Here is a 23,302-nt window from a genome sequence, read left to right on the forward strand (position 1 = left end):
AGCCTGCAAGAAGACTCGGTGTCACTTGCCCAGACCTTGAGGGGAGACAGAGGACTAGGTGAACGAGGCCAGGGTCTGTATCATGGTGTGTGTGTGTGTGGGGGGGGTTGGGCAGAGAGAAGAAGGACACTCCGGACTGATCAGAGCCCGATTTTGAAGCTGCAGGGAATAAAATCTTAATACACAGAAGCAGTGAGAGGCTTTGAAGGCAAAGGAAGACATGACCTGATTTATTTATTTTTAAATTGGTCCTTCTGCCCACAGAGCAGAGAACATATCAGACAGCATGGCAGTGGATGCAGAGGGATGTGTGTGGTAGCTGTTGCAGTTTAGGCTGGGGACCCCCTTCCTCCCCCGCTTCCCCATAACAGAGGTGGAGGTAGGAAAAGATGAGAACACTCCATCATTGGAAACTCAGTGTGGTCCTCAGACCAATAGCAGGCAGTGTCCCCTTGGATCGTGTTTTAAGTTCTTTTTTTTTTTGGTTTTTTGAGACAGGGTTTCTCTGTGTAGCTTTGCTCCTTTCCTGGATCTCACTCTGTAGCCCAGGCTGGCCTCGAACTCACAGAGATCCGCCTGCCTCTGCCTCCCGAGTGCTGGGATTAAAGCGTGCGCCACCACCGCCACCTGGCTTGTTTTAAGTTCTTAAGCCTCATATCCAGAAAACCTGGGAATGAGGCCCCACTTTTTTTTTGTCGATCCCTTAAGGAGTTCTGGTTTAGAGGCTAACAGGTACAAATCTATAGACGTGAATTCTTTGGATTTGACTAGGTGTGAGTTAAATAATAGGTCCACCAGGCTATGGAGAGTCCCTCCCTCCCTCCCTCCCTCCCTCCCTCCCTCCCTCCCTCCCTCCCTCCCTCCCTCCCTCCCTCCTTCAATACCTCTCTCCTTTCCTTATTCTCTCCCTTTCTTAATTTTTGTACTTTGTATTTCCCCCTCCCTTCTCCCCTCCCTCCTTCCCTCCCTCCCTTCCTTCTTTCTCTCTCCCCCTCTCTCTCATTTTCTGAGACAAGGTCTTGTGTAGCCAGACTGGTCTTATGCTCTCCATCCTCCTACTTCAGGTTCCATAGTGCTGGGGTTACAGGCGAGCCTAGTCAGAGAAAGTTACTAAACTAAACACAGGACAATGGCATTTTCTCTCCATTCTGTCTCTCTTGGTCCTTTTCATTTTGGGGTGCTGTGACTCTTGGGGACATCTCCAGGTTCTGACTGTCTCTGAATCTCCCTCTCTCTCCTTTCTCATAGAGAGTGCGGATGGGCCCCTCTTCCTCCCCCATCCCTTCTCCATCCCCCAGTCCCACAGACTCCAAGCGATGCTTCTTCAGTGCCAGCCCAGGACGCCTGCATATCTCTGACTTCAGCTTCCTCATGGTTCTAGGGAAAGGCAGTTTTGGGAAGGTTAGATTCCTGGGGTTCTGGGGGGAGGGGAGGAAGCTTGAGGAGAGGTTGGATTTCCATTTCTTATGCCTGAAGTTTGGGTGGCAGACTCACTAGGCTCCTGTGTCCCTAAATGAATTAAGATGGGTTAAGATTGGGTATCTGGGGGTTGGAGAGATGGCTCAGTGGTTAAGAGCACTGGCTGCTCTTCCATTGGACCCAGGTTCAATTCCCAGCACCCACACGATAGCTCACAGCTGTCTATAACTCCAGTTCCAGGGGATCTAACACCTTCATACAGACATACAGAACACCAATGCACATTAAAAAAACAACAGCTTGGGTATCTGGATATTTCTGCTATAAATATCTCAATACTGGGCTGGTAAAATGGCTCAGCAGGTAAGGGCATTTGCCACCAAGATAGCAAAGGAGATCAAGGCTCTGGCCACCAAGCCAGACTACCTGAGTTCGAGTCTCAGGACCCATGTGTTGGAATAATACAACCAACTCCCCCCAAGTTGTCCCAGACTTCCACGCACTCACTGTGGCACTCACACCATACCCATAACAAATAATTGTAACAAAAATTAAATCTGCCAGTACTTTTCTTTAGAGGAGTAGATGCAATTTTAGAACACCCAGGCCCCTGGGGGAGGGGGGACGGGGCTCTGATCCTGTCTTCTGTGTGATGAGTGGGGCAGGGCCCTGCAGCATGGAGTTTCTCAAATGGACTGGCCCTTTCGGACATCTGTCTGTAGGTGATGCTGGCTGAACGCAGAGGTTCTGATGAACTCTATGCCATCAAGATCCTGAAGAAAGACGTCATAGTCCAGGATGACGATGTGGACTGCACCCTAGTGGAGAAGCGCGTGCTGGCCCTGGGAGGCCGAGGTCCAGGAGGCCGGCCCCACTTCCTCACACAGCTTCATTCCACCTTTCAGACACCGGTGAGGAAGGATGGGGCGAGCTGATGCTTTAGAAGGCTGAGTTCAGGGAAAGGCAAAAAGAAGCTTGTGCTCTGAGAGGATGTGGCCAGTGCTGAGAGATGGCCCGGGGGGTAAGAGTGTTTGCTTCCACAAGTGTGGGGGCCTGAGTTTGAATCCCAGTCCTCACTTAAGAAGTCAGATGTGGCTGTGTGTTCTGTAGCCTCAGCATTGAGGGGCAGAGACAACAGGGTCCCAAGAGCTCTCTGGCTAGCCAGCCTTGTAATTCTGGTGATTTTCCAGTTCAGTGAAGGACCCTGTCTCAGGGCAATAAGAGAGCTAGAAGACACCATGACTTCCACACGGGACACATGGGTCCACACGCCCCCACACTCACATGCATGTAACCACACTTGTATATACGCCACATACAACAAAGAAATTGTTAAAATGAGTGAATAAGGCTGGGGTGGTGGTGTGTGGCTTAAATCCCAGGAGTTGGGAGGCAGAGGCAGGTGGGCCTCTCTGAGTTGGACACCAAAGTGGTCTACAGAGCGAGTTCCAGGACAGCCAGGGCTACAAAGTGAGACACTGTCTCAATAAAATAAAATAAAAATAAATTAAATAAGTGAGTAATGTGGAAGGATGGTTCAGTAGTGAAGAGCACTTACTGCTCTTGAAGAAGATCTGAGTTTGGATCCTATGGTGCATCAAATGTGCAGTGGTCATAACCACTTGTAACTCTCGCTCCAGGGGGATCCGATGCTTCTGGTCTCTGGGGATCCCCTATTTCATAAGCACATACCTGCCTCCATTATTTAAAATGATTTTAAAAATTAATTTTCTTAATTTTTTTAAACTTTTTGTTTGTTTGTTTTGTTTTTCAAGACAGGGTTTCTCTGTGTAGCCTTGGTGCCTGTCTTGGAACTCACTTTGTAGACCAGCCTGGCCTTGAACTCACAGAGATCTGCCTGCTGCTGCTTCCCAAGTGCTGGGATTAAAGGCATGTGCCGCTGCCACCACCACCCGGTTTTGTTTTTGTTTTTGTTTTTTTGAGAGAAGGTTATTCTATGTAGCCCTGGTATCCTGGAACTCACTTTGTAGATCACGCTGGCCTAGAATTCAGAGATCTACCTGCCTCTGCCTCCCAAGTGCTGGGACAAAAGGACAAAAGTGAGCCATTACATACCATAAAAAATTTTAAAAATGAATAAATGTGGTCAGTCAAGTGGGATCCAATGGTATGGGGATGGGGGTGTCATGCAGGGCATGGCCAGAGGATGGGATCTGAGTATTGGTCAGAATGTCTGTGGTTCCTGTGAACTCTATTTCCAATGCCTGTAGCCAGTGTTCTGTGGCTTTGATCCCAGGAATGAGTTAGCTGGGAATATTTTCTTCTCTTTCTTTTTCCTTGAGACAGGGTCTCATGTAGTCCAGGTTGGTTTTGAACTTGCTATGTATTGGAGGATAAGCCTGTTTATATCATGCTGGGGATCAAACCAGGGCTTTGTGAATGCCAGGCAAGCATTCTACCCACTGGATTGTATCCCCAGCCCTTAGGGATGTCTCTAATTGGACATGCCCAGAATGTTGGGCTTCCAGGGTGAGCTCACCACTTTTGGATCCTGACTGAAGGATGAGTTATAAAAGGGTGTTTTCCTGAGACTGAGGGATTGAACAAGAAGTTAGAATCCTCGGGGCTTGGGGAAGTATGACTTCAGTTTCCCTGGTCTCTGGCCAAGAAAAAATTAATTGCAGGCAACCGAGTGTAAGTGGCACATATTTGTCATCCTGGCACTTGGGAGGCTGAGGCAGGAGGATTGCCATGAGCCTGAGCTGAACCTAACCTACAGAGTGGAGATCCTATAAATAATAGTAGGGATGTCTAGAGAGATGGGTTACTGGGTAGGAACACTTGCAGTGCGCACATGAGGACCTGAACTTGAATCCCCATCACACACGTAAAAAGCCAAGTGTGGCTTCATGAACACCTGTAACACCAGCACTGTGGGGGTGGGGATGGAAACAGTGTCACAGGGTTGACACTGGTTGCCACCTTAACTCTGGGTTCACTAAGAGACTCTGTCTCAAGGGAATAAGGCAGAAAGTGATTGAGGTGGGCGGCCTGTGTCCTCTGATCTCATACACGCACACATACATGCGTGCACGATCTGCATTTGCCCCCTAAATAAACAAAAACTAGTAGTTGCAAGTGAAACCCAACCACTTTTGGTCCCGGGCAGCCAGAATTGTGTGTGTGTGTATGTGTGTGTGTGTGTGTGTGTGTGTGTGTGTGTGTGTGTGTGTGTGTGTATAGTATGAGATTCAGTGCTTCTGGGTTTTAGTCCAGTCCTGCGGGTCTCTTAGAACATTGGGTAATCAGAGTAACAGAGAGAGGGCTGAGGAGATTCTCAGGTATCAGGGTCAGAATCTCGGAACCTTCCTTTGTGTTTGTCCAATTCTTCTGGATTACTGGCTGAGTGCATCAGGAGGTATCCATGTCTGTCCCAAGTGGGCAGGAGGAAAGAGCTGTTCTTAGACAGCTGTGATAGACCACCCCTGTGATCCCAGCACTTAGAAGTCAGAGGGAGGAGGATCATGAGTTCAAGGTTGTCCTCAGTTACACAGTGAGTTCAATGTCAACTCTGGCTACAGGAGACCTTCCTTGTCTTGTTTGTTTTTCATTACAGGGTTTCCCTGTGTAGCCCTGGTCATCTTGGAACTTGCTCTGTAGACCAGGCTGACCTCAAACTTAGAAATTTGCCTGACTCTGCCTCCCAAGTGTGGGGATCAAAGGCGAGCACCACCACTAGCTGAGACCCTGTCTTTAAAAACAAAAACAAAAAAACTTGGAGCTAGAGAGATGGCCCAACAGTTAAAGACACTTATTGCCCTTGCAGATGGCTCAGGTTCAGTTCCCAGCATCCACATGGTGGCTACAACTATCTGAGTCTCCAGTTCCAGAGCACTGAATATCCTTTTCTGACACTCAAAGGCACAAAGACACACATGTGGTGACATATATACACACAGCCAAAACACTAAAAAAAAAAAAATGCGGTTATGGCGCAGTCCTTTAATCCCAGCTCTTGAGAGTCAGAGGCAGGCAGATCTCTGAGTTCCAGGCCAGCCTGGTCTACAAAGTGAGTTCCAGGATAGCCAGAGCTACACAGAGAAACCCTGTCTTGAAAAACCAAAACTAAACCAAAAAGCTTTTCTGTCCAGGTGTGGTGTGTCCCTGACACTAAGCCACACCTGCTCCTCCTCAGGACCGCCTGTATTTCGTGATGGAGTATGTCACTGGAGGCGACTTAATGTACCACATTCAGCAGTTGGGCAAGTTTAAGGAGCCCCACGCAGCGTAAGTCTCAGCAATGGTGAAGGGAGTGGGGGGTGGGAGGAGTGGTCTCGTCATTGACCTTCCAACTTTCCACGTGCTCCTCCAGATTCTACGCTGCAGAAATCGCTATAGGCCTCTTCTTCCTTCACAACCAGGGCATCATCTACAGGTCAGAAGCCCCAGCACTTTCCCTGGAGGGAAAATGGGTTCCTTGGAGGGATGGGATTCCAACACACAGCTCCGGATTGCTGAGTGCTGGTTGCCTTGGGTCTTGTGTCCCGTTGCTGTTCTAAAGTACACCACAAGGGGGCTGGAAAGCTTGTTCAGCAGTTAAGGTCCTTGCAGCCCTTGGAGAGGACTGAAGTATATTGCCTGTAACTCCAGCTCCAGGAGATATGACATGCTCTTTTTGTTTGTTTGTTTGTTTGTTTTGGTTTTCAAGACAGGGTTTCTCTGTGTAGTCTTGGCTGTCCTAGAACTCACTTTGTAGACCAGGTTGGTCTCGAACTCATAGAGATCCACCTGCCTATGCCTCTGGAGTGCAGGGATTAAAGGCGTGCACTACCACTTCTCGGCCATGACATCCTCTTTTGCATCCTGCCCCAGACACCTGGACACCCCCACACACACACCCATACCCACACCCACACCCACACACCACACACGCTTTTGAACCTAACAAAAACAACCAAGGGAGGAAAAGTTTGGTTTGGCTCACAGTTTCCATCATTGAGGAGAAGTCAGGGCTATTCACACACACACAGGTAAGACTAGAGAACATTCAGGGCAGTGGTGGTGAATACATTTTATCTTGGCACTGGGGAGGCAGAGGAAGGGGGAGCTCTGTGTTCGAGGCCAGCCTGGTCTTCAGAGAGAGTACCAGGACAGCCAGAGCTACACAGAGAAACCCTGTTTCAAAACAAACAAACAAACAACAAAAAAACAAACAAAAAACAAACAAACAAACAAAAAACAAACAAAAAACCCAAGACCAGAGAGCAAAGAATTAATTCATGGAGCTAGTGCTCAGCTCTCATATTCCATAAGTTTTCCTGCCTAGGGAGTGATATCACCTACAGTGGACTAGGCCTGTCTATCTCAATGGAAGTAATCAAGGAAGTCCTCTACAACAGTTCCCCAGGCCAGCTTGATCCAGACAATCCCTCATTGAGACTCTCTTCCTGGGAGATAGTGGATTGTATCAAGTTGACATGGAACACTAACCATCATACTACTGTTCCTCAATTCTCACTTGTACTCTCCTCCTCCAGGGACCTCAAGTTGGATAATGTGATGCTGGATGCTGAAGGACACATCAAGATCACAGACTTTGGCATGTGTAAAGAGAATGTCTTCCCGGGGTCCACAACCCGAACCTTCTGTGGGACCCCAGACTACATAGCCCCTGAGGTAACCCTGAGCCTGCTGCTCTGTGGACATCTCTGAGTGGGTGCAATTGTCTAGTAGTCACAGGAGGCAAGGCTTGTCCTTGATTTGGGGACATCTTACCAGCCCCCAGCTGTGGTAGTCTCCACCAATGCCCTGAGTGGAAAGACCCATATGCAGAGCACTCTAAGTCAAGGAGCTGGTCACATTCATGTTAACAGCAGGAAGCTACGAATTAACACGTGTCTAGTGCTCAGCTCTTACACTTCAGGCTGTCCTGCCTAGGGAATGGTGCCACTCACAGTGAGCTAGATCTCCCTACTTCAAATGGGTAAAGCCAGAAGGACTAGAGAATGAGTAGCGTACAGGAGTAGGATCAGCTTGTAGGAGCGTGAGTAGAGCATGCACTATTCCGAAGTGAAGAAGGTGGAGACTATTTCTAGTGTGTTTTGAGTGGGAAGGCCTGAGAACACTATGCCTGCTGTGGGGCTTTGTCTCTTCTGTATGCTGCTGGGTGAGGCTAACCCTTGAGCAGAGAATTGAATGGCAGCTTGTTGTTGATTTTTAAGGAAAGCTTTCCATTTTTCGTGTGTGTGTGTGTGTGTGTGTGTGTGTGTGTGTGTGTGTGTGTGTGTGTGTGTTGTACATGTGTGTGTGGGACACATTTGTGCATGCATTGGGAGGCCTAGGGTTATGTTAGGACTCCTCCTCCTCCACTCTTCCATTTTATTCATTGAGGCAAATTGTCTCAGTCAAAGCCAGAGTTTACTGATCTGACTAGTCTCCCTAGCCAGCTTGCACTGAGGATCCTCTGCACCCACCTTCCAAGGCTGGAGTTACAGGTGGGCCGATACACTCACCAGGCATTTTATGTGGGTCCTGGGGATCCAAACGCTGGGCCTCACACTTATGTGGCAAGCAGTTTTAACCACTGAGCCATCCCCATAACACCTCCCCCTGTTTGTTATTTGCCTTTTTTTTTTTTTTTTTTTTTTTTGAGACAAACTTTTTCATTGTAGCCCTGGCTGTCTGGAACTCACTCTGTAGACCAGGCTGGCCTTGAACTCACAAAGATCCACCTCCCTCTGCCTCCTGAGTGTTGGGATTAAAGGTGTGAGCCACCACCACCTGGCTTCCCCGCCCCTTCCCCTTTGTGTTTTTAAGAAAGGGTATCAAGTATCCCAGACTGGAACTCTGTATAACTGAGGATGACCTTGAACTTATGACCATTCTGCCTATCTCCTTAGTGCTGGAAGAACAGTTAGCATTTGACAACACACCAGGGTTTATGTGTTACTGGGGTTCAGACCCATGATTTCATGTATGCTAGGCAACACTTTACTAAGCTGAACCCCAAGCCCATGCATCTCATACTTGTGTGTGTGTGTGTGTGTGTGTGTGTGTGTGTGTGTGTGTGTGTGTGCGCGTGTGCACGCATTGTGAGGGAGCTGGATCCACTGGAACTTGAGTTACAGACAGTTCTACACTGCTATGTGGGTGCTGGGAATTGAACCCGGGTCCTCTGGAAGAGATGCCAATGTTCTTAACCACTGAGCCATCTCTCCAGCTCCCATCTTTCTTGTTTTTTGTTTGTTTGTTTGTTTTTTAGTGTTGGGAATTGAACACAGGCCTTTAACTTGCACGTGATTCTGTAGTGTAGGTAGATCACCCTCCCGACATTCTGAGAGGGCAAGGTCAGACCCGAGGGGCTTCCTAGGGGAGTAGAAAACTGACCCTTGGATCTTTTCAATGGATAGACGAGTACCCTGGTGTAAAGGGGCTGGAGCTAATATTTGGAAGGTTCATACTGTAGTTGGGTAGTGTGCATGAACTGACTTTTCTAAGCCATGGAGGCCATTGTGTTAGGGGTGCTGGCTCTTGACCTTTACAGTAGATCAGTGCTAGGGCCCAAGCAGTCAATGTCATTGGCCACAAAACCTTCCTGGTGACCTGAACTCACTTAAGCAAGGTGGAAAAATACACACACAGTCCTGACTCTGACTCTGGGTTATCAAGGCAAGAATCCTCCAGGCTTAAGAATATCCTGTTTTAGCTGGGCGTGGCGGTGCACATCTTTAATCCCAGCACTCAGGAGGCAGAGGCATGAGGATTTCTGTGAGTTCAAGGCTAGCCTGGTCTACAGAGTGAGTTCCAGGACAGCCAGGGCTGTTACACAGAGAAACCCTGTCTCAAAAAAATCAAACCAACCAACCAACCAACCAACCAAAGAAACAAACAAGGAATCTCCTGTCTTAGCCAAGGGTGGCGGTGCATATCTTTACTCTCAGCACCTGGGAGGCTCAAGTGGGAAGATCTCTAGTTTTGAGGACACCTGGAGATACCTAGCGAGACCCTGTCTTGCTCAGGAGAAAAACAGAAAATAAAAGGAAAGAGAAAAGAATCCAATCAGGTATGGTGACTCATTCTTGTCATCCTAGCATGCAGGAGGTGGAGGCAGGAGGATCAGCAGTTCAAGGTCATCCTTGGCAACAGAGACAGCCAATCTGGGCTACAAGAACTCTTAAAATTACCTGGTCTTCAGAATTTAGCCTGAGGGTCAGCCAGATGTCCCAGTCAGTAAAGCACTTACTGCCAAGACCGATGACTTGAGTTTTATCCTGGGGACCCACATAGTGGAATCGGAGAATTGACCCCTGATAGCCATTCTTTGACTTCCACATAGAAACCACGATTCACATCCACTCTCCCCAAATAAATAAATAAATAAATAAATAAATAAATAAAGCATTTTAAAAATAAGATTTAGCTCTATATGTTTAGCACTCAAACAGAAAATGTATTTACTCAAATATTTTACATGGGTGGGTGGGACTTGTGACTTGGCCTTTAGATAGCTTTTTGTTTGTTTGTTTGTTTGTTTGTTTTCCAAGACAGGGTTTCTCTGTGTAGCCCTGCCTGGCTGTCCTGGTTCTCTGTTTGTAGACCAGGCTGGCCTCAAACTCACATAGATCTGCCTGCCTTTTTCTTCTGAGGGCTGGGACTAAAGGCGTGTGCCACCATGCCTGGCCTAGATAGGCTTTAAAATGTGAAGTTTATTATTGCTTTGTGTATGCATGGGCACACATGTCACAGTATGTATGTGAGGGTTAGAGGAAAACTTCGAGGAGTCTGTTCTCTCCACTTAAAAAAAATAGTGTGTGTGTGTGTGTGTGTGTGTGTGTGTGTGTGTGTGTGTGTGTGTATGTCACAGCTTGCATATGGAGGTCAAAGAACAACTTTTTTTTTTTTTTTTTTTTTTTTTCGAGACAGGGTTTCTCTGTGTAGCTTTGCGCCTTTCCTGGTGCTCACTTGGTAGTCCAGGCTGGCCTCGAACTCACTGAGATCCGCCTGGCTCTGCCTCCTGAGTGCTGGGATTAAAGGCGTGCGCCACCACCGCCCGGCCAAAGAACAACTTTAGGGAATTGGTTTTCTTGTCCCACTATGTGAGTTCTGAGGATTGAATTCCAGTCACCAGGCTTTGTGTGGCAAGGGCCTTTTTACCTGCTGGTATCTTGCCAGCCCTTAGGTAGCCCTTATATCTGACCTAAAGGAACCTTGTAAGTATTTAAACACCATTCCCTGGATTTTCCAAAGGGTGGAGCTCTTGCTAAAATATTCAGTGTGGAAAATATGGGTCAGGATCCAGAGAGGGAAAGACCAGAGGAATCTGCACATCTTAAATAAGTCACAGCCAGACACAGTGCCACATATCTGAATTTCTAGCACTCAGGAGGTGGAGGTGGGAGGATAAAGGGTTCAAGGCCATCCTCCTATACATAGTTATTTCAAAGCTAGCCTGAACTACATGAGACCCTGTCTCAAAAAAAAGTCACACTCTTTACTTTCTCTTTGTCTTCTAGATCATTGCCTATCAGCCATATGGGAAGTCTGTGGACTGGTGGTCTTTTGGGGTCCTGCTGTATGAGATGTTGGCAGGACAGGTAAGGGGAAGTGGGGATGTGTTGACTTGACTAATGGCCACATCTAGTGGATGTCCCTTTTTTGTTTGTTTGTTTGTTTTTCGAGACAGGGTTTCCCTGTGTAGCTTTGTGCCTTTCCTGGAACTCACTCTGTAGCCCAGGCTGGCCTCGAACTCACAGAGATCCACCTGGCTCTACCTCCCAAGTGCTGGGATTAAAGGCGTGCACCACCACCGCCCGGCCCTAGTGGATGTCCCTTTTTATGCGGCATTGTTCTTGAAAGAACAGGTAGTCCAGACTAAGAAAACAGGCCAGTCTGCTGGGAAGCTGGGGGCAGCGCAGCGCTGTCCATGGTCCTGAAACATTGTCTTAACCGTTTTTGTTTCATCTTTTTCCTGTGGACCTCTTTGGCGGTCTGATGAACCATATCAACACTCTCCAGAACAATGTGATAGCCATAGTATTCACATGAGAAGGAATTCTTCAAATTCAAAAGTTAACTGTGTAGTATTACATGCCTGTAACTCCAGCACTTGGGAGGTGGACATAAGGGGATTAGGAGTTCAGGGTCATCTTTGGCTACCTAGCCTGGGCTACATGAGATCCTGTCTCAAAACAATCAGATAAGCAAGCAAGACAACAAACTTTTACTTTGCATTGCCTTTCCTAACCACAGAAGACTGAGCCGCTTTCAGTGAGAATAATCATTTCCAGGCAGTCTCTCCTTCTGTGACTCTCTGTCTCTGTCCCTCTCTGTGTATGTCTCTCCTTCCCTCCCTCTCTCATGAGATGACATATTGCCTAATTAACAATCTGTTGATTTGCATAACATAAAAAGACAGGCAGACAGTAGAGAGAGGCACAGAACTGGGGCACGTGTGAGAGGCAATTGGAGATGAGGGTGGGATAGTTTTCTAATTGTTCTCCCAGGACAGTCATCCGTAGGGGTGGGGGCGGCGGACACGTTATCAGAGTGCGTTTGTTGGAAGTGGATACTGAAGGGATGTAGGTCTGGGAAAGGCAGCCTGCCAAGCTCTGACATTGTCCTCCCTACTTTTGTAGCCGCCCTTTGATGGGGAAGATGAGGAGGAGCTGTTTCAAGCCATCATGGAACAAACTGTCACCTATCCCAAGTCGCTTTCCCGGGAAGCTGTGGCCATCTGCAAGGGGGTGAGAGCCCCAGCTCCCGGCTTCTCCAGACCCTCAACCCATACACCCCAGTTGCCATCTCTTTTAGAAGAAGGTTCCTATCACTCAAACCTCCTTACGGCCATCTGCTGCAAACGTTTGAGCGATATTTTGCCACCTTGCTGTCATCCCAGGCCAAGGGTGGCCTCTTCCTCGCCATCCTTTGCCGTCCCCACATCCTGGCACATTGCAGGAAATGTTGAAAGGGAGAGGCCCGTCTTCCCAGAGCTGGGTGGGTCAGGTTGCCTCCAATTCCTGTGACTTTTCTTCTTCAGGGATCTCGATGGGTTGCCCAAACTGTGAGCCTCAGTTTCTTCTTCCTCAGTTGGTGCAGAAGAAAGTGCCTGGCCCACAGAAGTTCTCCTTCTATTTATAGCTCTCCTCCATCTCTCCCTCTCCCTCCTTCCTTGGGATTTTTCTTATGTCTCTTTTATTCTCTCTGACCCTTATACCACCACACTTGATTTTAAGGCATTTTTAAATTGCATTTTTATCTGTTGATGTGTGTGTGTGTGTGTGTGTATGCATGCACACGCACACACACACATATGTGGATGTCAGAGGACACTTTTAGAGAGTCATTTCTACCCTTCCATCATGTGAGTCCTAAGGATTAAACTCAGGTCATCCATCTCTCAGGCATGGTGGCAAGTGCCTTTGCTCACGGAGCTATCTGGAAGGCCCTCTCTGTGTGTCTTCCGCAGTTCCTGACCAAGCACCCGGGAAAGCGCCTGGGCTCAGGGCCAGACGGTGAACCCACCATCCGGGCACACGGCTTTTTCCGCTGGATCGACTGGGAGCGGCTGGAGAGACTGGAGATAGCACCGCCGTTCAGACCACGTCCGGTCAGTTGCTCCCCCAGCTTCTATCCCTGGGGGCTGGGGCTCCCGCACTTGTATGCGGAGGTTGGGGTGTGGGGGGACCCTTCGGCAGAGGTGCTCCCAAAGGAGAATCAGAGACCACGGGGATGTGTGTTTTTTCTGATTATCAGAGCTTAATTTTCCCATCCGTTCCTATCACAGTGTGGGCGCAGTGGCGAAAACTTTGACAAGTTCTTCACGCGGGCGGCGCCAGCATTGACCCCGCCAGACCGCCTGGTCCTAGCCAGCATCGACCAAGCGGATTTCCAGGGCTTTACCTACGTAAACCCGGACTTCGTGCACCCAGATGCCCGTAGCCCCACAAGCCCAGTGCCCGTGCCTGTCATGTAATCTCACCTGCCGCCGCTAGGTGTCCCCAGTGCCCCCCACCGCCACGCCGGCTGCAGCCCCCACCCCCACCCCCACCCCCACCCCAACCTCTAGTCCGGATTCTAGGTCCCTCACCCCAGCCTTCTGGCCTCTTTCCCGCACCCCTCCAACGGGTTCTAGATGCTGTTCCCAAGCATTGCTGGCATTTTAAACGCCATACAGTCTCTAGAGCCTTTCTGTGTCCTAGATTCCGTTGTGCCGAGCCGTGTTTCCCCCCCCCACCCCCAACATCTGGATGCTGTTCCAACTGTTCCCAGAAACCCTACTCCGTGTGGGGTTCTAGACTTCATCTTGGTAGTTTTATGCCTTCTCTCCCCCCTACACCACCCTGGGGGAAATAGTCTCATGAGATTGCCTGCTCCAGACTAAGATTCCAGATCCGCCCGCCCGCCCGCATCCTTCAAGGCCCCTCCTACCTCCATTTCAGTTGTAGAGTTAAGTGGGAGGCCGGGCTCCGTGTTCCGGGCCACCTCCCTTCCACGCTCTGGGGATTCCTGGCATGCACGGAGGGTTCTTTCCCCGGCTGGTGTCAGACAGCCTTTGTTCTAGACATGTCCCAGAGCCCATCACTGCTCTCCTGCCCCGTGCATGGCTCCAGCCTTGGTCGGACTCCCCTCGTCCTCCGCAGTGCCTGCCACTCTCTGGGACTTTCTTCTCCCCCACCCTCTTCCTTTAGCCTCCCCCACCCAGACAGCTGCTGGAGAATAAATTTGGGATGCTGATGCTAAAATGTTTGGATGTTTTCTTGTAAGCTTGGGGAATGAAGAGGGTGCGGAGGTGGGCCGGCTGTACATAGAAACAAACATAGGGGTATGTGTGTGTGTGTGTGTGTGTGTGGAGAGGTGGGGGGGAGAGCATGCACAGACCCACACGGTGAGAGACAAGACACCTCCGGCATGTGAGCGACATGCAGAGACTCCTTCAGAGAAGACCAGTGTGACCACTTCAGTCACATACTTAACGAGGGAGAACGCTCACTGACCATTAACTGACCGACCCTCCACCCAGACACCGCACGTGCATATTCACCGAGAGCAAAGTGCAAACACACACACACACACAACACACGCGCGGGATCCAGAGAAGTCCTGGGAAGGGAGATGAAAGGCTGGCCTCCCGTGGAGGGAGAGACAGACATGATCAGAAGAAAGGACCCCATGTTACAGAAGGCGAGACAGTCAGAACCTGGGAGCTTAGAAACCGCTTAGCGAGGCAGAAGCGTCCTCCCGTCCTTTTTCCCCCTGACCCACTTGCAAGCGTGTGTGGAGGGGAGCGGGGAGTGGAGGGGGCCAATCAAGATAGACTACGTTTCCCAGAAGACACTGGAGAAGACCCTGACCCCCCCACCAGGTGCTGGCCTCTGGCCGCCAGGGCTGATGGGGAATGTAGTCTCTGGATAGGGCAGGGCAGCAGGATGGTGTGCCTGTCAGTGTGTTTGGAGGGGACAGCGCCTCAAAAGCTTAGCAGGTTCCTTTGAGGACCTGGCATCTCCTCTTCTCTGGATTTCCGAGTCCTGCTCCAACTCGATGCTGAAGCTGTCGCTTTCATCCGCATCACCACTTCTCTACCCCTATCCGGCTCCTGGAGGCCCCAGCCCAAATTCCGACCCTCGGCGGGCGGCCTGCCCCTTTAAGAGTGGCCCCGCTGACATCACGGCGGGGGGGGGGGGCTGGCCCCGCTCCCGGCTCCGCGGCGGCTGCAGGACCCGGCTCTGCTCTGCGCCTGCCCGCCCGCTGCTCTAGGGACCCTGGCCCGGGACGCCCCTTCCCGCCTTCTCCAGCTGCCCAGACCCCAGGCTCCGCCCCTTGCCTGGCTACAGCCCCAGTCCTCATCAGGGGACCCCCCATTCTGGCTTGCCCCTGCTGTCTCTCCTCAGAGAGTATCTATCTATCTATCTGTCTGTCTGTCTATCTATCATCTATCTCTATTTCTCTGTCTCCCCTACCCCATCTCCAAGCTCAAGATCCCTGGATTCCAGTTTCCCTTGGCCCAAGGCCTCTGAGCTTTCCTTGCCTGGTTTCTGGGGCTTTCTGACCTCTCCACTTCCAGGGCCTCAGCATCTCTGAGTCTCTGTAGTGGTGGGGGTGGGGACACCTGAAACTACTCCATCTCTGTCTCTCCTTTTCTGTCTGTCTCCTCCAGTCTCAGGACTCGTGAGTTCCAGAATCAATCTCCTCTCTCTCTCTCTCTCTCTCTCTCTCTCTCTCTCTCTCTCTCTCTCTCTCTCTCTCTCTCTCTCTCTCTCTCTCTCTCTCTCTCTCTCCCTCTCCCTCTCCCTCTCTTCCTCTCTTTCTTTCTCTCGCTCTCTCGGGCTCTCTGCCTCTGTTTCTATTCTCTCTCCCTCCCTGCCTCCCCCCCATCCTGAAGGCTCATCTCATTCCCTCTCTGCATCCTTCCCCCTACCTCCCCGCCCCTCCCCTCCTCCGCAGTAGCCAATGAGCGGCCGCCGGTCCCTGCTCCCGGCTGCGTCCGCCGAGTGAGGCCGCGGGCGCGGGGGGTGGGGGGTGGGAGGCCGGGAGGGGGCCGGGACGCCGGGCTCGGGGGCGGGGGCGGGGGGCGCGGGCACCGGAGACCCCGGTGGCGGCGGCGGCGGCGGCCGGGGGAAACCGCGGGGCCGGTCATGCGGCTGCGGGGCCCGCGGCCCGGAGCGTCCGCCAAGCCCTGAGAGAGGTAAGCGCGAGGGGAGGGTCCGGCCAGGCAGGGGGCTCCGCGCTAGACCACTCTCAGCCGGAGTTGGGGCTCCGGGAGGTTAGAAGGGCTCCAGGAATTGGATCCTGGGGGTTCCGGTGTCGGATTTGGGAAGGTTTGGGTGGATTGAGGGACATTTGGGCCTGGTGGATCCCGGAGGACCGGGGTCTGAGGGTCCGTGCGGGAGTTAGAAAACAAACTCGTGGTGTTTGAGTTCTGGGATCATCGCCACTGGGCAGGGTCTAGACAGGGTCTTTGGGGAAGGCGGTAATCGATAAAGGCGGAGGGCCCAGGCAGGGAGTCTGGGAAAGGGTCTCTAGAAAAGCGGAGAGTTACGGTCTGGGAGATGGAGTTTTGACTTGGGTTTTGAGGAATGAAACTTCAGCCATTCAAATATCCAGATCGCGCAAACGCTGGGGTAACAGACCAGAAGGAGATTCCAGGCCTGGTAGTGGTGGAGGTGGGGGTGTCCCAGAGGAGGAATGGCTGCAGATCCAGAGCTCGGAGTGGGTCAGGTAGAAAGAGGATGAACTGGATGGGAGAAGGGTTAATGTGAGAAGTGAGGGGAACTGGAAAGGTCCAGCTCTCCCACCGTGAGTCCAGTCGGAGGAGCAGACCCGGAGGCTGAGGTCAGCTACCTGGACCGAGACAGTCCAGTGACTGGGTGATGGGGTGGATAATGCTTGTATGAGCCGAAGACTGGAAGCGGAGCAGGCAGCTGGCGGTCAAGCTTCAGAGCTACGTGAAGGGGGAAGGGAGGAAAAGCTAGCCAGAGCTCTGACAGAATCTAGATCTTTGGGTCGTCCACGAGGCTGAGGTTGGAAGCGAGGAGTTCTGGAGGCTTGAAGTGCGGGGATGTGTGTGGGGGGTTTGACTCTGACTCTAGGGTCTCACTGGGATGAGGTGGATTCCTAGTGCTCACAGAACTATGAGGAAATGTGGGAAGTGGAGTCTCATGTCGTCTTTATTGCTCTGTTGGGGAAATGTTTGGGGGAGGTGCCTCAAACTTTATAATGAAAAAAACATGATGGGTAGGAGCTGGAAAGATGGCGGTTCAGTTGTTAAGAACACTTGCTGCTCTTCCAGAAGACTGGAGTTTGGTTCTCGGCACCCATATTAGGTGATTCACAATTGTCTGTTACTCCAGTTCCAGAATATCCATCACCTCTGGCCTCTCTTCCACCCGGATCTCTCAACTTTGGCCTTCTCAGGCACCTGCATTTTCCTGAACATACCTGCGCACGCACGTGTACACACACACACACACACACACACACACACACACACACACCTACACAGATTTTTTTTTAAGGGGAATGAGTGCCTCTGGTCATAGAAGACTCTGGCTGAGGTAAATTGGGGACACCAAGATGAGTGCTGCATGGCATTTTGTGACAAGGAGGGATTTCTTGTGTGGCAATTGGGGGTGTAAGTGTAGATAAAGAATTTGGGGGCTGTTGAGATGGCTCAGGGGGTAAAGGTGATTGCTTCTGAGTGTCCGGCCAGTCTAGCTGATGATCTCAGCTAGACCCCTCAGACTCATAGGGAGAAGAAAGAACCAATTCTTGAAAGTTGTCTTCTGACCTCCACATGAGTGCCATGGAGGTAACACACACACACACACACACACACACACACACACACACACACACACACACTACATACATAAAAAAGATTTTGGGAGCCTTCAAGACTCTCCCTAGTTAGCACTTCTGAGCTCCTAATTGGAATTTGGGGGGTCTCACATATAAACTGACTAGGTATTTCTTGCTTGGAGCAGAACTTGACTGGAAAGTTCTAGCATGGGAAATCAGGGTCCAGAGTTTGGCAGAATTTGGGGAATGGGATGGGGTGTACTGGAATTTCTGATAGAATAGTCAGTTCAGAGTGCTGGTTTCGTGTTCGCAGGATGCAGGACCTTGGTTTTACTGGAGTTCTCTGGTTGAGAATGCTGGGTTGGAGGGGCCCAACTCCAGCTCTTGGTAGTCTAGAATCTCCAATCCAGGTCATAGCTTCAGATCTCTGGTCTCTAATGTCCTGGAACAAATTCCAGCACCTCAGGTTCAGGGGCATGCCTGGATCTGGAAGGGTAGGATTAAGGTTTGGATCTGAGATTGTACAACTGATTTGACCCCAACCTAGGAAGATGGCTCAGAGGGTAGAGCATTAGCCACGGAAGTGTGAGGACCCGAGTTCAGAGTCCTAGAACCCACATAAGGCTGATCGTGGTAGCATGTATCTGTAATGAAAGCATTTCTATGATGAGATAGGAGATGGAGAGAGAATCTCGGCTCAAATTTGTATGGCAGCTAGCTTGACATGCAGGTGCAGACAAGAGGTGCTATTTCAAATATGGTGGAAAGTGACAGACACCTGAGGTTGTCCTCTGATCGCCACAGACGTCTCCTCGCACTCATACACGTGAACACACACACACACACACACACACACACACACACACACACACACGCAGACACGCAGACACACAGACACACAGGGGTGATTTTAAAAAATTACAGCTGAGTGTCAGGGTGAAGATAAGCGTCTAAGAGTGTCAACATAAGCATCTAAGAGTGTCAACTCAGGAGGAGGACTGTGCTCCAAGTCTTACAGAGGCCTAAAGTCAAGGGTGGGAGTCCAGGGTATGGGGTTAGGGAGCCTTGAGTGGTGACCTACTTTGGGGAATATCGGATGTGCTTTAGAGACAGGTTCTACAGGAAACATTTCAATATACAGGTCATAGCACAGAGTTAAAGCTGGGTAGCATGGGATAGAATTTCCGAATAAATCAAGTTGTCCATAATTCAGTGTCTAAATCTAGAACTCCAGTTCTGCTTAAAATGTGATAGCAGGTCTTTTGTGGGGGGTGGTGTCTAGTGCTCACAGCTGGGGGCTAATCAGGGCACAGAGTCAGGGTTGAGGTGTCAGGTCCAAATTTGAAGCTGTTGATTAGGGCAGTTTCTGAGTCACTGGCTTACTTCAAAGGTTAAAGACTCTGCTAAGGTCTGGCTTCTCAAATTGGGTTGCAAGCCAATATTGGAAGTTGGATCTAGGGGAATCTGTCTTGGGTTGATAATTTGGATTTGAATCAGAATCCTGATACTTTGGATTTCTGGTCTAGACATGGCTCAAGTCAAGAGTCATCTTCAGGTCTGACTTAAAGACTGTGGCTGCATGTCTTATCTCAAGTTGAGGATCTGTATCCATGAGGACAGAGCACAGTGATGGGTCAGGGAAGTCCAGTATGGAGGTTTGGAGTCAACATTCGTATCTCTGCTCAGAGTTCAGGGCTGGGATGGTGGGTCACTGCACAGAAATCACACTTGGGAGTTTGGTTTTGGAGGTTCTGTCTCTGAGCAGAGCTAATGTCCCAAATGGCTGCATGGAGCTGGGGACCCTGGGCACGCTCTACTGTAGCTTCTGGTTCCACAGGCCCCGCAGGGCGCCCCCCGCCGCTCAGGATGAGTCACTGCAGCAGCCGCGCCCTGACCCTGCTGAGCAGCGTGTTTGGTGCCTGCGGCCTGCTTCTTGTGGGCATCGCAGTGAGCACGGACTACTGGCTGTACATGGAGGAGGGGACCGTTTTGCCGCAGAACCAGACCACCGAGGTCAAGATGGCGCTGCACGCTGGCCTCTGGAGAGTCTGCTTCTTTGCAGGTGACCCCCCCTCACCTGCCCTCACTCACCCCAAAGTCTTTATCTGTAGTCATATGTCTTAGACTCCGATAATCCAGAAGTTGTTTCTATTTCTCTCTTAGAAGTTAAATTTCAGCACAGAATCCTCATGCTTACCCCTTTATTCCCTAGATATTGAAGCGCAGATACTCAAAATCCATGTCTCTAACATTTCCCCCACTCCGAAGAACTCTGTTAGAAGTCGTAAGACTAGGGTCAGGAGATGCTTCAGTGGATAGTGTGCTTAGCATCATTCTGATGACCCGAGTTTCATCCCCAGACCCACATGGGTGGAAGGAGAGAATCTGTTCCTGAATGCTGTTCTCCAGTTTCCACACTTGCACACTGGCATGCTCACACCTGTGTCCCTTAATAATTTTTAAAGTGACAAAAAAAAAAAAGTCAGAATTCTAGGGCTAGAGCTGTAGGAAGCCCAATTGGTCGAATGCTTGTTTAGCACACAGGAAGTCCTGAGATCGACCCCTGGAACTTCATAAATTACATGCAAGGGTACATGTCTATAATCATGGCATCTGGGAGATCAGAGGCAAGAGGATCAAGGTCATCTTCAGCTGTGGAGACAGTTCAAAGCCAGCCTGAGATACACAAGTCTGTCTCAAAAACGAAAAGAAAATACACAGAAAACAGGCGCTTCCAGAAAACAAAGCCAGTCAACAGTTTAGATTCAGAACTTATTCCTCGGACAGTTCTAGTGTTTCACGGGCAGTGAGGAAGACTCCAGGCCTTCTAGCTGAACTTAATTAAGACTACTTACTTTTAGAACCCCCAGCTCCCTGGACCTTAGGAATCCAGGAGTCCTCATTCACAGCTCTCTCCTCCTGTAGGATGTTAAAATCCAGCCCTGCCCTCCTCCACCCTCCAATCTCCAGAGCAATCAGGATCTTCCAACACTATGGCTCTCGCCCATCCTACTTGTTTATTCACTTTTTAGTGCTTGGGATGGGACCCAAAGCCTCTTGTGTGCTTGCTTGGCAAGTGCTCTCCCACTGAGCTGCATCCCTAGCCTTCTCTTTACTTCCCGTTTTGAGACAGGACTTTATTAAATTGCCCAGGCTGGATTGAGTCTCATGATGTAGCCCGGCTGGCCTTGCACTTACAATCCTCCTGCCTCAAACTCCCCAGTATGGTTGCAGTCCTCTACGCCCAGGCCTCAACTGGCTCAGCCCATTGTCTCCAGCCCTTAGAGCAGTGCAGATTGTGAATGTCGGGTGAAATTTCCCATGTCCATCCTGGGTCCTGTTCTGCCCCTGGCAGCCTCCCTTGAGTCCTGGAGGCTCTCCTCCACCCATGCTTTCTCATCTTCCTCCCCACCAGGTCGGGAGAAGGGCCGCTGTGTGGCTTCCGAGTACTTTCTTGAACCAGAGATCAACTTGGTGACGGAAAACACGGAGAATATTCTGAGTGAGGGGGAGCAGGGAAGGGGCCCAGGCAACAAGAGGGTTTGGGGAGAAAGGACAGGATTAGGTAGGAAAGGGGTGGGTTCACACAAAGGGCAGAGGGTTGAAAGAAGAAAGAGTTTTGGGAGAGAAGAAGGCAAATGGAGATATCTTGGCTGGGACAGGGAGGGATCTGCATGAGAGCGGTGGGGGTGAACCAAGGGGACGGTTTGGTTGAGAGTGGAGAGAAGAGGACACAGCTAACAACAGGGTGTAATAGGTGGGAAAGGGGAGATGCTAAAGGGAAGACGAGGGAAGGGCATGGGGAGGTGCCTCCCTGGAGACTCGTCCCTCACCCCTGCTTCTCCTTGTCCACCTCCCCCAGAGACAGTGCGCACGGCTACTCCCTTCCCTATGGTCAGCCTCTTCCTTGTGTTCACCGCTTTCGTCATCAGCAACATCGGCCACATCCGACCTCAGAGGACCATTCTGGCCTTTGTGTCTGGCATCTTCTTCATTTTATCAGGTGAGTCCAAGGAACTGTGGGCTGCGGCAGGGGTGAGGAGGGTGAGAGATTGTTTCGACTTCCAGGAGCTAGGGAGGGACCTTCTTCCACTGAGTGGTTTATTCGCTGTGCCCTAGGAGGCGTGTGTGTAGGACCTCTGTGTGAAGTCGAGATAGCATAGTGCCCGTGCACTGTGTTGTTTAGTGGGCTAAACTGTAGGTACCTGCTTAATTAGGTGCCAGGCTCTGTTCTGATAGAAGCCCATGGGGTGAGGGCTATTAATAGCCCCATTTTATAGATATGGAAGGAACCAGTCAGAGGGATGAAGCCATTTGCTCGGGGCCAAAAGAGTGAGGGGCAGAGCTGGGAATCAAACTCACGTAATTCGCCTCCAGAAGTTGTATTTTTAGCCAGCACTGTTATTTTAGCAATTAGCAGTTTACAGAGCTCTTTATTTTGGGTGCAACATTTTATTATTTTAATTTTTTTTCCACAAACAAACAGACAAGAGTTTCACAGTGAGCAACATGGGCCTGTCAATTCCAGTCAATTAATGATCTGTTACTGGGTTTATATTTTCCTTTCTCTGTACCTCTGCCTCTGTCTTTCTGTCCTCTCATCCCACCCTCTTCCTTTTTCTTCCCTTGCTTCCCCTTCTCCCCCCTTCTCTTCTCTTTCTTTATTCTTCCTTCTGCATTCTGGGAAACAGGGTCTCAAATAGCTCAGGCTGACTTTAAATTCATTGTGTAGCTGAGCGTGACCTTGAACTTCTGAGCCTCCTGCTTCCATCTTCCGTGCACTAGCAGTACAGGCACATGCCATCATGCCCGGTTTATATGGTACTGGAGATGAAACCCAGGGTCACATGCACCCGGGCAAGCACTGTACTGTCTGAGCTATATCCAAGCCCTTTATCTAAGCTGTGTATCTGCCTACCTATGTATCTATCTATATATCTATCAATCTATCATCTATGTCTGCCTGCCTGTCTGTCTGTCTGTATCTGTCTATCTATCTATCTATCTATCTATCTATCTATCTATCTATCTATCTATCTAACTATCATCTACCCACCTACCTACCTATCTATCTCATTTTTTAAAGCATTTCAAGGTGTATTTCTGGTGCCCGTCACCGCCAGCACTTCACAGTGCATGCCATTAGCTGGAGCGCAGGTTTCATCTGCACCTCCCTCTGTCTTCTGAGGTGCAAGGCTCTTTATCTTTAGCGTGTGTGATCTCACACTCCCTCCTCTAAAAACTCCATGGGGCGTTGTTAGCAGTCACCTGATGAAGTAAAGGTTCTAAGATCCATACACCCAAGTCACCGGTGCATACTGCTTCCGGATGATGCCAGTGTCCAGAGATCCAAGCGGCATTCTTTGGGGAGTCTTAGCTTTCCAGCTCTGTCCAATCCAGTTCAATCCAGATCAGCTTACTGTAGCTCCAGTATACTTCATCCCATCAGTCCAGTCCAACTAACCCCGATTCATTCTGACTTATTTCTCCAACCTAATCCAAATTAATTCACCATTTCTTAATTTAACTCAAACCAGATTCTTCCAGTTGACTGGTATTTTAGTGTGTGTGTGTGTGTGTGTGTGTGTGTGTGTGTGTGTGTGTGTGTGTGTTATGCATGTGCATCCAT

The 23,302-nt window shown here is 50.1% G+C and overlaps 2 protein-coding genes across 3 annotated transcripts in view; both read left to right on the forward strand.

Moving 5' to 3' along the window:
• Prkcg (protein kinase C gamma) overlaps nucleotides 1–14,120 on the forward strand; it is a 28,779-nt gene extending 14,659 nt beyond the window's left edge. For both annotated transcript variants that reach the window (XM_076568356.1, XM_042262362.2), the window contains 9 exons: nucleotides 1,249–1,401; nucleotides 2,142–2,330; nucleotides 5,576–5,667; nucleotides 5,753–5,815; nucleotides 6,918–7,056; nucleotides 10,893–10,973; nucleotides 12,015–12,122; nucleotides 12,845–12,985; nucleotides 13,163–14,120. In XM_076568356.1, the coding sequence (XP_076424471.1) occupies nucleotides 1,249–1,401; nucleotides 2,142–2,330; nucleotides 5,576–5,667; nucleotides 5,753–5,815; nucleotides 6,918–7,056; nucleotides 10,893–10,973; nucleotides 12,015–12,122; nucleotides 12,845–12,985; nucleotides 13,163–13,351 (1,155 nt within the window). In that variant the 3' untranslated portion in view covers nucleotides 13,352–14,120. The remainder of the gene's footprint in view (nucleotides 1–1,248; nucleotides 1,402–2,141; nucleotides 2,331–5,575; nucleotides 5,668–5,752; nucleotides 5,816–6,917; nucleotides 7,057–10,892; nucleotides 10,974–12,014; nucleotides 12,123–12,844; nucleotides 12,986–13,162) is intronic.
• Nucleotides 14,121–15,945: 1,825 nt separating this feature from the next.
• Nucleotides 15,946–23,302, forward strand: part of Cacng7 (calcium voltage-gated channel auxiliary subunit gamma 7) — a 33,354-nt gene continuing 25,997 nt past the window's right edge. Inside the window, exons 1-4 of the mRNA XM_006988315.4 lie at nucleotides 15,946–16,060; nucleotides 19,511–19,735; nucleotides 21,089–21,175; nucleotides 21,536–21,676. Of these exons, the coding sequence (XP_006988377.1) occupies nucleotides 19,540–19,735; nucleotides 21,089–21,175; nucleotides 21,536–21,676 (424 nt within the window). The 5' untranslated portion in view covers nucleotides 15,946–16,060; nucleotides 19,511–19,539. The remainder of the gene's footprint in view (nucleotides 16,061–19,510; nucleotides 19,736–21,088; nucleotides 21,176–21,535; nucleotides 21,677–23,302) is intronic.

This window comes from Peromyscus maniculatus, chromosome 1, assembly GCF_049852395.1.
Source record: "Peromyscus maniculatus bairdii isolate BWxNUB_F1_BW_parent chromosome 1, HU_Pman_BW_mat_3.1, whole genome shotgun sequence".
In the NCBI taxonomy this organism is placed as follows: Eukaryota; Metazoa; Chordata; class Mammalia; order Rodentia; family Cricetidae; genus Peromyscus; species Peromyscus maniculatus.